The sequence below is a fragment of the Marmota flaviventris genome, chromosome 5 (genome assembly GCF_047511675.1).
Source record: "Marmota flaviventris isolate mMarFla1 chromosome 5, mMarFla1.hap1, whole genome shotgun sequence".
NCBI classification, from domain to species: domain Eukaryota; kingdom Metazoa; phylum Chordata; class Mammalia; order Rodentia; family Sciuridae; genus Marmota; species Marmota flaviventris.
The window spans coordinates 56,472,072-56,486,515 of record NC_092502.1 but is presented as its reverse complement, the minus strand read 5'-3'; the positions used below and the strand labels follow the sequence as shown (position 1 = coordinate 56,486,515).

The 14,444-nt window shown below is 40.1% G+C and overlaps 1 protein-coding gene across 1 annotated transcript; it reads right to left on the bottom strand.

Annotated features, from left to right (window-relative positions):
* Positions 1-7,856: 7,856 nt before the first annotated feature.
* Spmip10 (sperm microtubule inner protein 10) lies at positions 7,857-12,468 on the bottom strand. The gene is made up of 3 exons (XM_027949286.2): positions 12,392-12,468; positions 11,636-11,744; positions 7,857-8,066 (listed from the first exon to the last, which is right to left on the bottom strand). The coding sequence occupies exons 1-3, from the start codon at positions 12,466-12,468 to the stop codon at positions 7,857-7,859; spliced, it is 396 nt and encodes a 131-aa protein (XP_027805087.2).
* Positions 12,469-14,444: the final 1,976 nt, after the last annotated feature.

The window sequence follows — 14,444 nt, the reverse complement described above, 5'->3', positions numbered from 1 at the left end:
TTATTGAGATATCATTCCCGGGCGGAACTCGATCAGACCCACAGAGGGGACAGGAGAAGGGTCTGAGGAGAAACCACGTGGAAGCTCGACAGGACTGGACTTTTATGGGGATTACAGCAGGAAGGGAAGGGCTTGGGACAGGAAAAGATGTTTCTAGGGTCCCTTGCCCCCTTGGAGTTGGTCAGGGGAGTTGGCTGAACTCCAGGATTGGCCAGGGGGTCCTGCTGATTGACAGGCGTTAATCAGGAGATCTGATTGATTGACAGGCATTTCTGCCGGCATCTGATTGATGTTCTTTTCCCGGTGCAGGCTGCTTTGTTCTAAGTTGCCACTAAGTCGCCACCAAGTTGCCACCATGGACCTAACAGTAAATGTAGGCAGGTGGGATATGGCTGAAGGAAGTAGGCCGCTGGGGCCAGGAGAAATGCATTTGGACTCTGTGTCTTGTCCTGGCTTCTCACATGCATCCCTTTGCCCTCTTCCATGGCTCCCTGTCTCTCCCTCCCTCTCCCTCCTCCCCTTTGCTGGCAGCTTTCCTCTACCCCACCCTTTTGCCAAGTGTTCTATCTCATCTCATGCCCAGAGCAAATGGAATCATCCAACCATGGACCGAACCCTGAAGCTATGAGTCAAAAGATACTTTTTTTACTTTAAGTTCTTCTTCTTCTCCTCCTTCTTCTTCTTCTTCTTCTTCTCCTCCTCCTCCTCCTTCTTCTTCTTCTTCGTACTGGGGATTGAAAGCAGAGGTGCTTAACCACTGAGCCACATCCCAGCCCTTATTTATTTATTTATTATTTATAAACAGTGTCTCACTGAGTTGCTTAGGGCCTCAATAATTTGCTGATTTTGGCTTTGAACTCGAGACCTTTCCACCTCAGCCTCCTGAGCCTCTGAGTTTACAGGTGTGCAGGTCCCTGCACCTGGCACTAAATTGTTCTTTTTTTGGGGTATCAGGAATTGAACTCAGAGGCACTTGATCACTGAGCCACATCCCCAGCCTATTTTGTCTTTTATTTAGAGACAGGGTGTCACTGATTTGCTTAGCACCTTAGCTTCTGCTGAGGTTGGCTCTGAACTCGTGATCCTCATGTCTCAGCCTCCTGAGTCACTGGGATTACAAGCGTGCATCACTGTACCCAGCTCACTCAGGGGCTCTTTAGAGACTCCCAGGGCAGGGTGTTGGTGGTGGCACATGCTGGTCTCTAATGCTGAATGCTAGGCAACTGTGGACAAGTGGTGGCTTCCCTTCTTTTTACTCATGTCCAATCCATGGAATGGAAGCTCTACCTTGGGCATAGTGCCACTGAAAGTACTGTGACCCTGACTTCTCTTGCCAAGGTCAGAATGTGTCGGTTCCATGACGGGAGAGGCAAGCTGAGAAGATTACAACATTATCCTCACATCCACTAAGTGCTCATCAGTTCCTAGTGGGAGATGTCACTTGGAAAGAAGTGTGCCATTGTCCTCACTCCAAACTCCAGACTCCAAAGATTTTTTTTTGAGAGAAGTAGGTCATAAGACAGATGCTTCTCATAACTTCATAAGACAGTTTCTTCTCATAACTCTTCTGCAATGGTGTTTGGGCAGAAGTTTAAGCTTGAGGATACTCTCAAAAAAACAAGGAACTAAGGACTGGGGGTGTATAGCACTTGCCTAGTATGAACAAGTGCCTGGGTTCAATCCCTAGTACCCCCAAACAAACAAACAAACAACAATAACAACAAAATAAACAGGGACTAAGGATATAGCTCAGTTGGTAGAGTGCTTGCCTCCCATGCATACCACACACACACACACACACACACACACAAACAAACAAACAAAACAAAGGACTATTTAGAGGTCAATATGGGAGGATGATTTGACCTCATGAGTTGGAGACCAAACTGGCCAATACAATGAGACACCCCTGTCTCAAAATAAAATAAAAATAAATAAAATAAAATAAAAAGTGATAACTAACAATGGAGGTTGTGGTGAAAAACAATTGAGAGACTGGTAGAATCATTGGAGATACAAGCTAAATCGTAGGCTGGCTAGTTTACCTGGGTAAACCAGGGAAAGAGACAGCTAAAAGGAGCCCTCCAGAGGTCAGAAAAAAATCTCAGAGACTTTGGGAACTATCTTTTCAAGAATTCAACTCTGATGCCAATGGTTTCTGAAGCAATTTTATTTCCTAGAGCAAAGTTGGAAACAAAAGAGCAGTCAGCCTGCAATTAGTGGAGTTTAATAGCTAGGTGTGGTCAGGAAACAAGATAACAAAGAGAATCCTGCCAACGACCTAGTCAGAGACTGAGTGTGGCCATACCCAAGGCTGAGCCCCTGAGAATTAGCTCAGGGAGGCTTAACACTAGGTGTGGGAGTGGGGCTGGGAATGGGCCCTGGAGAGATTAGGTTTCACTAAAACAATCCAGCTTGTCACTAAATAAATAAACAAGCAAATAATAATCAAATACCCCAGAGTAGGCTGGAGATAGAAGGAGCCAGTAGCTAGAGTTGCTACAATCTATTTCCTAAAATAGCCAGTTGCCAACAAAATATTATCAGATATGCAAAGAATAAGGAAGTACAATTTCTACATCAGGATTAAAAAAAAAAAAGCAGGCAACAGAAACTGCCAGATGTTGGTTTTAACAAAGTCTTCAAAGGAGTCACTTATAATATGTTTTGAAAACTATAACTAGAAGTTGTTCCCGTTTACTGTGGTGGCGCACGCCTGCAATCCTAGCTACTCAGGAGGCTGAGGCCGTCTAGGCAACTTAGACCTTGTTTCAAAATAAAATAAAAAGGAATAGGGATGAAAATCCCCAGAGCAGGAGGAATGGGGGGAAAGAAGCTTCAGGTTGCTGAGTACAAGGAAGTGCTGGGCAGTGGCATACCTGGAGAAGGCACAAAGTTCCATGTCCCTTTCTTCATACCTCCCCTGGGCATCTTCCATCTGGTTGTTCCTCAGTGATATAGTCTTTTTATAATAAACTGGTAACCCAGTATGAAAAAAGTAATGTGTAAGGGTCCGGCGAAGCGTTGGAGAAAGAGACCACCAAGAGACCACTCATGCAATTGGCAGAAGGGGATTTATTGAACCAGCATGCTGGGGCTCCGTGCCCACTCGAGAAGGGAAAGCAGCCCAGAGCCCCGAGCAGGGGCTGAGCACTGCTTAAGTACACTTTTTTGGGGAGGGCGGGGACTTTACATACATCACAGTCTCCTTTAACAAATCATCATACAACGCGGGAAAATCAAACAACAATTCCTAAACATGATTAGTTCATTCATTGGCGGGAACAGGTCGGGCGGGGGTTATAGGTCAGTTCTAAAGTGGGGTACACATTCAAACTGATTGGTCCAGGCCCTGCGATGCCTACGTGCAAGATCGTACAGGGCCCTAAGTTATTAAACAACCAAGCGGTCAGGGGGAATATTTACTGGGCGGTTCCAAGCATTGTCTTAACAGCTACAGGAATTTCAGGTTTTGCATGTAGCATAGGAACTTAACAATACCTAGTCCTTTACATTTTAACTCAGGCCTTGCAGCTTAGAAACTTTACAATGCCCGGTCTTTTACACTTTAACTTCAATTTCTTTTACCCTTACAACGTATGATGAAAATTACACCTTATAGAGAATATCAATAAAGAGAAATATTAAAAAATGGAAATCCTTGAATTGAAAAATACAATAACTGAGAAATTCACGGGGGGGGCTCAACAAAAGCAGCTCAAATTTGCTGCTTTTTCCCTCAATAAGCTAATAGAGGGAAAAAGCAGCAAATTTGAAGACAGATTGATAGTACTTATGCAATATGAAGAACAGAGAGGAAAAAGAAGAATGAAAAGAGCTTCAGAGAGATGTGGGACACATGTTCATCAACATACATGTGAGGAGAGTACCAGAAAGATGGGAGAGAAAGAAATGAGAAGAAAAAATTTGTCACATAATGTTTGAAATCTTGACAGATTTATTGGAAAACAATAGCCTATATATCCAAGAGAACTCCAAATAGGATGAACACAAAGACACCCACAAGCAGTTTCATAATAAAATTGGTGGAAATCAGAGGCAGGAAGCCCCAAGAAAACAATATATCACAAGGGAACACCAATTAAAATTAACAGCTGACTAGGCAGAAAAATGGCAGCCAGAGGCAATGCGATAATAGATTCAAAGTGCTCAGCAACAGACAAACAAAAATAAATTCTACATCTACAAGAGCTTTTTTCAAAAATGATGGTGAAATAAATATTTTCTAGATAAGCAAAGACTGGATTTGTGGCTAGCAGTCAAGCCCTAAAAGAAACAGTAAAGGAAGTTCTTCACACTGAAAGAAATTGACTGCAGAAGCTTATCTGAATCCACACAAGAAGCACTGGTGTCTTAGCCATCTTGAGCTGCTATAACAAAATACCATAAAAGTGTCTCAAAAAACATTTGCTTTTCATAGTTTGGGGGTTTGAGAAGTCCAAGAACGAGGGGCCAGCAGTGTATTCCTGGTGAAGATCCTTTTTCTGGCTTGCAACCACTACTGTGTGTCTTCTTCTTCTCCTTCTCCTTCTCCTTCTTCTTCTTCTTCTTTTGATACCAGAGGTTGAACTCAGAGGCACTCAACTACTGAGCCACATCCCCACCCCTATTTTGTATTTTATTTAGAGACAGAGTCTCACTGAGTTGTTTAGCGCCTTAGCTTTTGCTAAGGCTGGTTCTGATCTCATGATCCTCCTGCCTCAGCCTCCCAAGCTGCTGGGATTGTAAGGTCAGGCCGCCACGACCTTACAGATTTTAAAAGGCCTCTGAAGGAGGCTTTATTGAGATTTCACTCCCAGGCAGAGCTCTCAGACCAGCAGAGTGGGTCTAAGAGAATCGCGCCAGGGCTGGACTGGACTGGAATTTTTATTGGGTTTAGGGCAGGAAGGGAGGGCTTGGGACAGGAAAAGGGTTTTTTAGAGTCCCTTGTCCTACTGGGGTTGGTCAGGGGAGCTGGCTAAGATCCAGGATTGGCCTGGAGATCCCACTGGTTGACAGCGGTTCTGTCGGCGCCTGATATGTGTCCCCCCACCCCCAGCAGGTTGATTAATCACCTCAAACCAACCTAACAGGGATTACAGGTGTGCACCACTGTGCCCGGCCTCCAATGTGTCTCTGACATGGTGATGTTATTGGCAGAGTCAGGATCAGGTTCACGCACCACAGAATAGAAGAATGAGCACAATGAACAGCACTGAGGTAAGCAAGCCAGCCAAATTTTATTAAAAAAGGAAAATGAGAGAGAGATTCAGAACTCCCGGTACAGTGCACCTGGAAAAGGCAAGAGTGCCACTTAAGTCTTGCAGTGCTCCTCCTTTAAAGGCACATAAGGAGAAGTTAATAAGCTCCTCTTGATTAGTTTTTTAATATTTTAATTATCCCTAGCCTGGCATGGGCTGGATTATAGATTACGCAGTTGTTTTCGGCATGACCAGATTTAGGCCCTTTCTGAGAAACAAGAACTGTCTTACAACATGTCAGGGCATAGCAAAATGGCTGTCCTCGTGCTTGGCCTCTTGGCGATCTTGATTGTCCCTTCCCTACTCTCCACTGCCTGGCCTTTTATACCTCAGTGACACAGACAGAAGTGGGTGTGAGGATTATTTTAGTTAGCATGATGTTTTTCAGGTTCCTCCATGTGGTAGCATGCATCAGAAGAGCATTCATTTTTTATGGTTGAAAGATTTCCATCAGATGTATAAACCAGTCTTTACCAGTTGATGACATTGGGCTGTTCTACCTTTTTACTATTGTGAATAATGCTGCGAGCATCAAATACAAAGATTTGTGTGTCCCTGCTTTCAGTATTATTGAATGTTAAGGCTCTATTCCAAAATCCCAAATAAAACTACAGGTCTTTTTGAAGGAAAGACAAAGGATTTATTCTGGCCAGGGCCAAGGAGCAGAAAGCAGACAGTTCTTCAGCCGAAGACACTGAACGCGGGCTAGGGGGCCACTTAAAAATCAGGAAACCACAAAGGAGGGGGGCAGGAGAGGCAAGCACAGTCTTAGAATTGGCGCCTTTTTGTACCCATTCAGGAAGTAAGCTAACGTCTGCTCCATAGTTTAAAGATATTGTGGTCAGAGTGCAAGTGGGTGGGGGTGTCAGCATCTATGTAAGTGGGCTCATGAGGAAAGGGGCGTCAATTCTGCACAGGGTGAGATGTCTGAGCATGAGATCAATCCAACTTAACTTTCAAATCTGCCCATGACATGAGGAGTGAAATTGCTGAGTCATGTGGAAATTCTGCTTAATTTTTTGAGAAACCACTCTATGGAGTTCTCTGTATAGGTAAAATGGCTGTACTGTTTTACATATGGTTGCCTGTCCTGAGCCATCTATGAGCTGTGTGTGTGAGCTATGTGCATTGGAGCTATATGAGAGGACAAGTCTGGCATTGCACACTGATTGGGCTGTGCCATGCAAGTGTGCCTCTCCTCTCGCTCTGCCTGTGATCCCACACAGCACCTGAGATGGGTGTGTCTTGCCAAGATGTCAATCAATCTGCTGGCCACAGGACACCAAGAAGCAGGACTCCACTTTGAAACCTTATCCCTACCTTATCTGATGCAGAACATTCTATCAAATCTCCTTTGTGTGTCCCCCCTATAAAAATAGATTCTGGGTACACACTCTTTTTCCAGCACCTTCCAGTGTGAAAGCTGACCCTAAGGTCACAGAGCAGTCCCACCCTTGATCTGAGAAACTCAAGTCCATGTGTTGTGTGATTTCTTTGCTGTTTTCTTAGCTTAATGTTGCAGCCAGCTCTTTTGAATCCAGCTTATCTCATCAGTGCAGGTCGTTGTCGAGAGTCGCTTTATTTATTTAATATTTATTTATTTTTATGGTACTGGGGACTGAGCCCAGGGTTGTTCTACCTCTGAGCTACATTTCCAGTCCTTTTTATTTTGAGACAGGGTCTAAGTTGTTCAGGTTGTCCTTGAACTTGTGAACTTCTTGCTCAATCCCCTCCCCCGCAAGTAGTTGATGTTATAGGACAGTACCACCATGTCCACTATGGGTTTACTTTTAAATTATGTGAATAAATTACTGTAGCAAATTTACACTCATATACACTGAACAGATACATAAAGTACATCTCTGTATTGTCATTATTTGACGTAGGACCTCTGTTGCCTACGCTGGCCTCTGACTTGTGACTTGTGATTTTTCTGCCTCAGCCCACATAGCTGGAATCACAGGTATATACCTCCCTATCTGGCTGCAAATATATCTCTCTCAGCTAAAACTGTATGATGCATGATCGAGCTGTTTGCCAAACACTTCTAATTACCATGATGATTAATAACAATCGTCCAGAGCCTTAAGTGTGTGTGTTGGAGGGGTGGGTTGTGAAAAAGGGTGGTGGGGGCAGACAGCAAAATAGCAAAAGTAATTCCACATCCTGCAACTCTATTTCAACTCAGCTCATCTGACACTACAATTGAGTTAGAGGGGATGAAAAATAGAGAAGAAGATAAAGGTAGAGGAACGTGATGAGGTCAAACAGTGGTACTAGACCAGTCTGCTGTTCTTTACCTGCTTGATATTAAATTAGTATAAATGAAAGCAGTTCTCCTTCCTATCCCATTGTAATTTACAAATCACACTATTGGTTTATGATCTTTAAAAATATTGAAGTTGTAGATGAAATACAAACGACGTACAGTGACCTTAAACACTTATCAAAGGAAGGTGGAGAATAAGGGATTGAAACACTTTATCACTTTATTTTTATTTTTTTGGTGGTGCTGGGAATCTAACCCAGAGCCATGTTCATGCACTCTATTACACATCTGCTATTCCAGCCAGTTTTATCACTTAATTCCTCTGATCAGACTAGTCGCCTTCTAAAGCCATGGGAGATCACAGTGCTTTGGTATTTGGAGAGAGGTGAATGCAAAGGCATATCTGTAATTTTTATTTCTGGTGGGCCTTTCTTCAAGACAATTGTGCGATCTTCCCCATGGCAAAGCCTTTCACTGTGATCCAAAAAGAGAGAGTCTTCTAGTGGTCCAGTATGGATCCCACATGCTTCTGCTTTCTAAAAGAAAAAAAACAAAAAACCTCTGCTTAATATCACATCAAACATCATTTTCTTGTTATATCAAGATGAAAGTGTTCTGATCATTTTTCTAACTATCTGATGGACAGAGCAATATCTCTTCTAAAAGCAGAGCTCTGTAACTTGGTATTAACCTGACTACCAGGATGAGCCAGGAGGACTGAAGATTATACAGGTGGTAGGTAAGCCTGGTGTCAGATCATTAAACTTCAGCTTTACTACTTATGTGACCTTGTACAGGTCACATGCCACTCACCCCAGACTTAGTTTTCTCAAATATAAAATGGAAATATCAAGGGGACTGGAGATAAAGCTCAATTGGTAGAGTGCTTGCCTTGCATGCACAAGGCCCTGGGTTCAATTCCCAGCACCACCAAAAAAAAAAAAGTCAAAGAAGACCTTAGAAGAAGGAAAGATCTACCTTGCTCTTGGATAGGCAGAATTAATATTATCAAAATGACCATACTTCCAAAAGCACTATACAGATTTAATGCAATTCCAATTAAAATCCTAATGACATTCCTCATAGAAATAGAAAAAGCAGTCATGAAATTCATCTGGAAAAATAAGAGACCCAGAATAGCTAAGGCAATCCTTAGAAGGAAGAGTGAAGCAGGTGGCATCACTATACCAGACCTTAAACTATACTACAGAGCAATAGTAATAAAAATAGAATGATATTGGCACCAAAACAGACTGGTAGACCAATGGTACAGAATAGAGTACACAGAGACTAACTCATATAATTACAGTTATCTTATATTAGACAAAGGTGCCAAAAACATGCATTGGAGAAAAGATAGCCTCTTCAACAAATGGTTCTGGGAAAACTGGAAATCCATATGCAACAAAATGAAATTAAACCCCTCTCTCTCACCATGCACAAAATTCAACTCAAAATGGATCAAGGACTTAGGAATATAACGAGACTCTGTGTCTAAAAGAAGAAAAAGTAGGCCCTAATTTTCATCATGTGGGATTAGGTACTAACTTCCTTAATAAGACTCCTGTGGTGCAAGAATTAAAATCAAGAATTAATAAATGGGATGGACTCAAACTAAAAAGTTTCTTCTCAGCAAAAGAAACAATCTGTGAGGTGAATAGAGAGCCCACATCTTGGGAGCAAATCTTTATAAACCCTCACACATCAGATAGAGCACTAATCTCTAGGATATATAAAGAACTCAAAAAGCTAAACACCGGGCTGGGGATGTGGCTCAAGCAGTATTGCGCTTGCCTGGCATGCGTGCGGCCCGGGTTCGATCCTCAGCACCACATACAAACGAAGATGTTGTGTCTGCCAATAACTAAACAATAAATATTAAAAAAAAAAAAAAAAGCTAAACACCAAAAAAAACATACAAAAAAACCCCAAATAACCCAATCAATAAATGGGCCAAGGACATGAACAGATACTTCTCAGAAGATGATATATAATTAATCAACAAATATATGAAAACATGTTCATCATCTTTAGCAATTAGAGAAATACAAACCAAAACCATTCTAAAATTTCATCTCACTCCAGTCAGAATAGCAGTTATTATGAAGACAAACAATAAATGTTGGCGGAGATATGGGGAAAAAGATACACTCATACCTTGCTGGTGGGACTGCAAATTGGTGCAACCACTATGGAAAGCAGTATGGAGATTTCTTGGAAATCTGGGAATGGAACCACCATTTGACCCAGCTATCCCTCTCCTCGGTCTATACCCAAAGGACTTAAAAACAGCTTACTACAGGGACACAGACACATCAATTTTTATAGCAGCACAATTCACAAGAGCTAAACTGTGGAACCAACCTAGATGCCCTTCAATAGATGAATGGATAAAAAAAAAAAGTGGCATATACACACAAAGGAATATTACTCAGCAATGAAAGAGAATAAAATCATGGCATTTTCAGGTAAATGGATGAAGTTAGGGAAGATAATGCTAAGTGAAGTTAGCCATAGTGGGGTAGGGAAAGGGAGCATGGGAGGAATAGTGGAACTCTATATAGGGCAGAGGGGTTGGAGGGGAAGGGAGAGGGCATGGGATTATAAATAATGGTGGAATGTGGTGATCATTATTCTCCAAAGTACATGTATGAAGACACGAATTGGTGTGAATATACTTTGTATACAACCAGATATATGAAAAATTGTGCTCTATATGTGTAATAAGAATTGTAATGCATTCCACTGTCATATATATATATATATATATATATATATATATATATATATATATACACATACATAAACATAGGATTTAAAAGTATCCCTTAAAAGTTCATCCTAACTTTGGAACATATTGAGAACATCTGAATCCCAATTATTTCTTCCAGGACATTAAATATCCCTTCTTGCTTTGTTTAATTGAAAATGAGGTAACCATACTTTTTTACATCATAAATAAAAGGATTGCCTATAAAAAAGGAGTTAAAATTTAAAAAAAGGATTCTTTGAACATTGAACAAAACACATGTGAACCAAGGCTGGGTGTAATTCAGCAGTAGAGTACTTGCCTCATCTGCTTGAAGCCCTGTGTTCAACCCCAGCACTGGGAAAAAAAAAAAAAAAATGGAAAAAGAAAAGCAACTTATGTGAATGAAAATGCCTTTTTTTTTTTTAAAGAGAGAGAGAATCCTAATATTTATTTTTTAATTTTTCGGCGGACACAACATCTTTGTTTGCGTGTGGTGCCGAGGATCGAACCCGGGCCGCACGCATGCCAGGCGAGCGCGCTACCGCTTGAGCCACATCCCCAGTCCATGAAAATGCTTTTGTCCATTATGAGGTATTAAATTGATATAAGGTTTGATGCTGTTGTTATAATTGTTGCTGGATAAATAACAGCAATAGGTTATTGACTGAAGTATACATCTGCTTTTGATGTCTCAATATTGAAGAATAGCATTCTGGCCTGGCTTTGGAGTGCAGCCCTGTTTCTGGTACATGGTGTTATCACTTCTGAGTTGGTAAGTGTGTGTGTTTGTGTGTCTGTATGTGCATTATCATCTAAGGAAAAATGGTAAGAATAAATAGGAAAAGAAAATAATAACCTAGAATGTATTAGAAGTTACTCAGTATGGCCAAATTCACTTCATTTAATTAAGTTTCATGGTAATTCTATAAGGTAGTATGTACCAGTCCCCAGTCACTAATTATGTTTTTAAAATTGTTGGGAATACTTTATTTTTATTTATTTATTTATTTTTCAGAGTAGAAATTAGAAGTTTATTAAAGGACAGCAGAAAAGACTTCTCCTGGAGGAAGAAGGGGACCCAAGAGGTGGAATCCCACAGCCCCTGGATGTAGCTTTAATACTAATGGCACCTGCTTCTGATGGGCTTAACACTGCCAGTTAGCATCATGTGGAGGTTCTGAGATCCTTTTGTATGTCTATTTTGTTTGTATTTGCATTATTGTATTGCCTAAACGTTTACTTTCAAGTTTATGTGAAAGTGCATCAAAATCATTTTTGTATAGTCATATATATCTTACAGATTATATTCAATTGGTACAAGCTTGTAAATGATGAATATTTGTGAGAAAATACCTTCCGATTCACATTCCTGAATTCCATATTTTCTTTCCAAGGCATGACATAACGTGCTGGGATCATCCCTTGCTTTAATGAAAACCGTGGCAAATGAGTCTCATCATACCTGACGATTAAGAAAGCAAGAAAAAGGAATGTCTTGTGAGTTTGTTGTTTTGGCATCATTCCAAGGAATTGAGGTAATTGTGTCCATGGTGTTTGGACCCTTGAAGTTGCAGGACAGAGAACTGTGCTAATTTAGGCTCACCTAATAGGCCATCAGTTCTTTAAATCCCCACATTATCACCAAGATCAAGTCAGGGTTGGGTACCTCCAGCTGCGTGCAGTCCTTTATAGTCTGCCCACAATGTCCATATAACCAGGTGTGGTTTTTTCCCCCTTTTTTTCTTTTGGTGCAGTGCTGGGGCTGGAATCTAGAGCTTCCCACAATGCTGTATCACTGAGCTACATCCCCAGTCCCCACATAACCTGATTTTTAAGACAGCAGGCAGTGTACTGTTGTACCATAATTTGCCTCAGGCCTACTCTTGTCTACAGGAAATCTCTGGCCAGTGGCAAAAACAAATACCACCCCATCCCCAGACCCAGAAACTAACTTGGCTTCTAAATTTATATGTGATCAGACTTTCACTGCACATGTATGATATTTCCCTTTGGAACATAAAATTTTCTGTATCAATGTGAAGGAGAAACAATTATTATCATGTGGAACAAATCAGCAGTCAAAACCCCTCAGAACCCTTGAGTCCTCACTTATTAGCAGGATTATATGAATTATCATCAGAGCAGTCATTGGATAAGGTCAGATCACTGTCTTTTCCTGAAGCCATCACTGCCAGCAGTGACAGAATTCTCATCTAGAACCCAATTCACTGACCTAATCTAATGGAACTACTGCCTCTGATGTAACAATGTCGTGTGAATTTCATAGCAAACTTTAGAAGTTACATAAACAGCTGAGAGGGCCAAACTCAGAGCTACTTTTAGTGGTAATTTTATTTTATTTTTAAATCTCCCTTCTTGGGAAAGACATTAACATTTAAAACTGGGAATGCTTGCAGATATATTGCAAATTTGACATGTATTGGAAATACACTTGCTAAATATAAGTCATATTAACATTTTCTATTTGCTTTTGGCTAATTTTCCTCCTTACATACTGCACATCATCGTTGATAAATGTTCCATTTGTTTTATCACCTATTACTTAAGACACACTTTCAGTGTAAATCAAGTTTAAATCCAACCAACTCATTTTATCTTGTGATACTGCAGAATATTTCAGATTATAAAACTCTATAATAAAGTCACAAGTGAAGATGAGTACTTCAATTACTATGACAGAGGCAGAATGTTATTAGTGTAAATCCTACAGACTAGCAAGAAAAATATACAGGAAGAATTATAGTGAGATACACTGGTTTTGTGGGAGTATAAAATGAATACATACATGGGAAGTTTGGACACTTTCTTTCAGAAAAGTTTAGAGAAGAGTAATATTGATAAATGTAAAAAACCTTAAAAGTGGAAGCATTTGTTTCTACATGACAGTAGGATGCAACCCATATCAGATATCTGTGTGGTTTCAAATGTTAAAGAAGCAAATACTGATAAATGAACTGGTACAGTGGATATAAAGGAAATTTTCATGAAGACAAACAGCCTTAGGCATCAGTGCCCTTTAAAAAACTATAACTTTCAGTAGAAAAAAAAATACCAATATTTACTTGAAAATGTGGCAGAAAATACTACATCTTTAAAGTCACCTCTCATAATGCTGGGGATGTAGCCCAGTGGAGGAGCGCTTGCCATGTGCAAGGTGTGTGATGGCAGGTGGTGTTGGATCACCCCTCATGAATGACTTCAGGAACAATATCCAGTTACATATTTAGAATATTTTTCTTCCCTTGGTTATACCAATTTTTTTTAACATATTACTTTTATTTGCGTTTTTTGTATATATGTGACAGTAGTGTGTTCTGACATACTATACATATGTGGAGCATAAGTTATTCTAATTAGGATCCCATCCTTGTGGTGGTTATATCAATTTTATGAAGAGTATTTGAAATTAAAAAATGTCAGAGCTGGAAGTGTAGCTCAGAGGTGAAAGCTCATGCTTGGCATGTGCAAAGCCCTGGGTTCAAACTCTGGCACCAAATAATAAAACTAATTTTATTTTTGCATTATTTATAAATAAAAAACATCCAATAACCACTTAACTCTAAGATCTAATTGCAAAGACTATTTTTTAGATACTGAAAGACTTCAAGTACATTGTAAGGAACAGTTTATAACTGCTGAATTATACATTTTTGCTTAAAAAAATCTACTTGTTAAGCACATTTTTGCTCAAGATATTTTGTAAATTATTTAAGACTTGGAACATTTTAAGTATAACTACTTTTATTTTTGTCTTTAATGAAGACAAGTGATTTGAAACTTCATGCAGATATGACATTTTAGATACCTAACTTCCATAACATAAGGTAAAACAGTCTTAGGTAGGCAACTACTGGGAATTTAAAAAATGTCCATAATATCACACAGGTATGGATCACACTCAGTATCTAGTTAGTATATGACCAAGTTAATTAATAAGTCAAAAACAATGTTGGTCATGAATTGGCATGAACATACTTTATATATAAAGATAGGAAAAATTGTGCTCTATATGTGTAATAAGAATTGTAATGCATTCCACTGTCATGTATTTAAAAAAAAATAAAAAAACAATGTTGGGTGTGGCGGTGCATGCCTGTTGTCCCAGCTACTGGGGAGGCCGAGGCAAGAGGATCACAAGTTC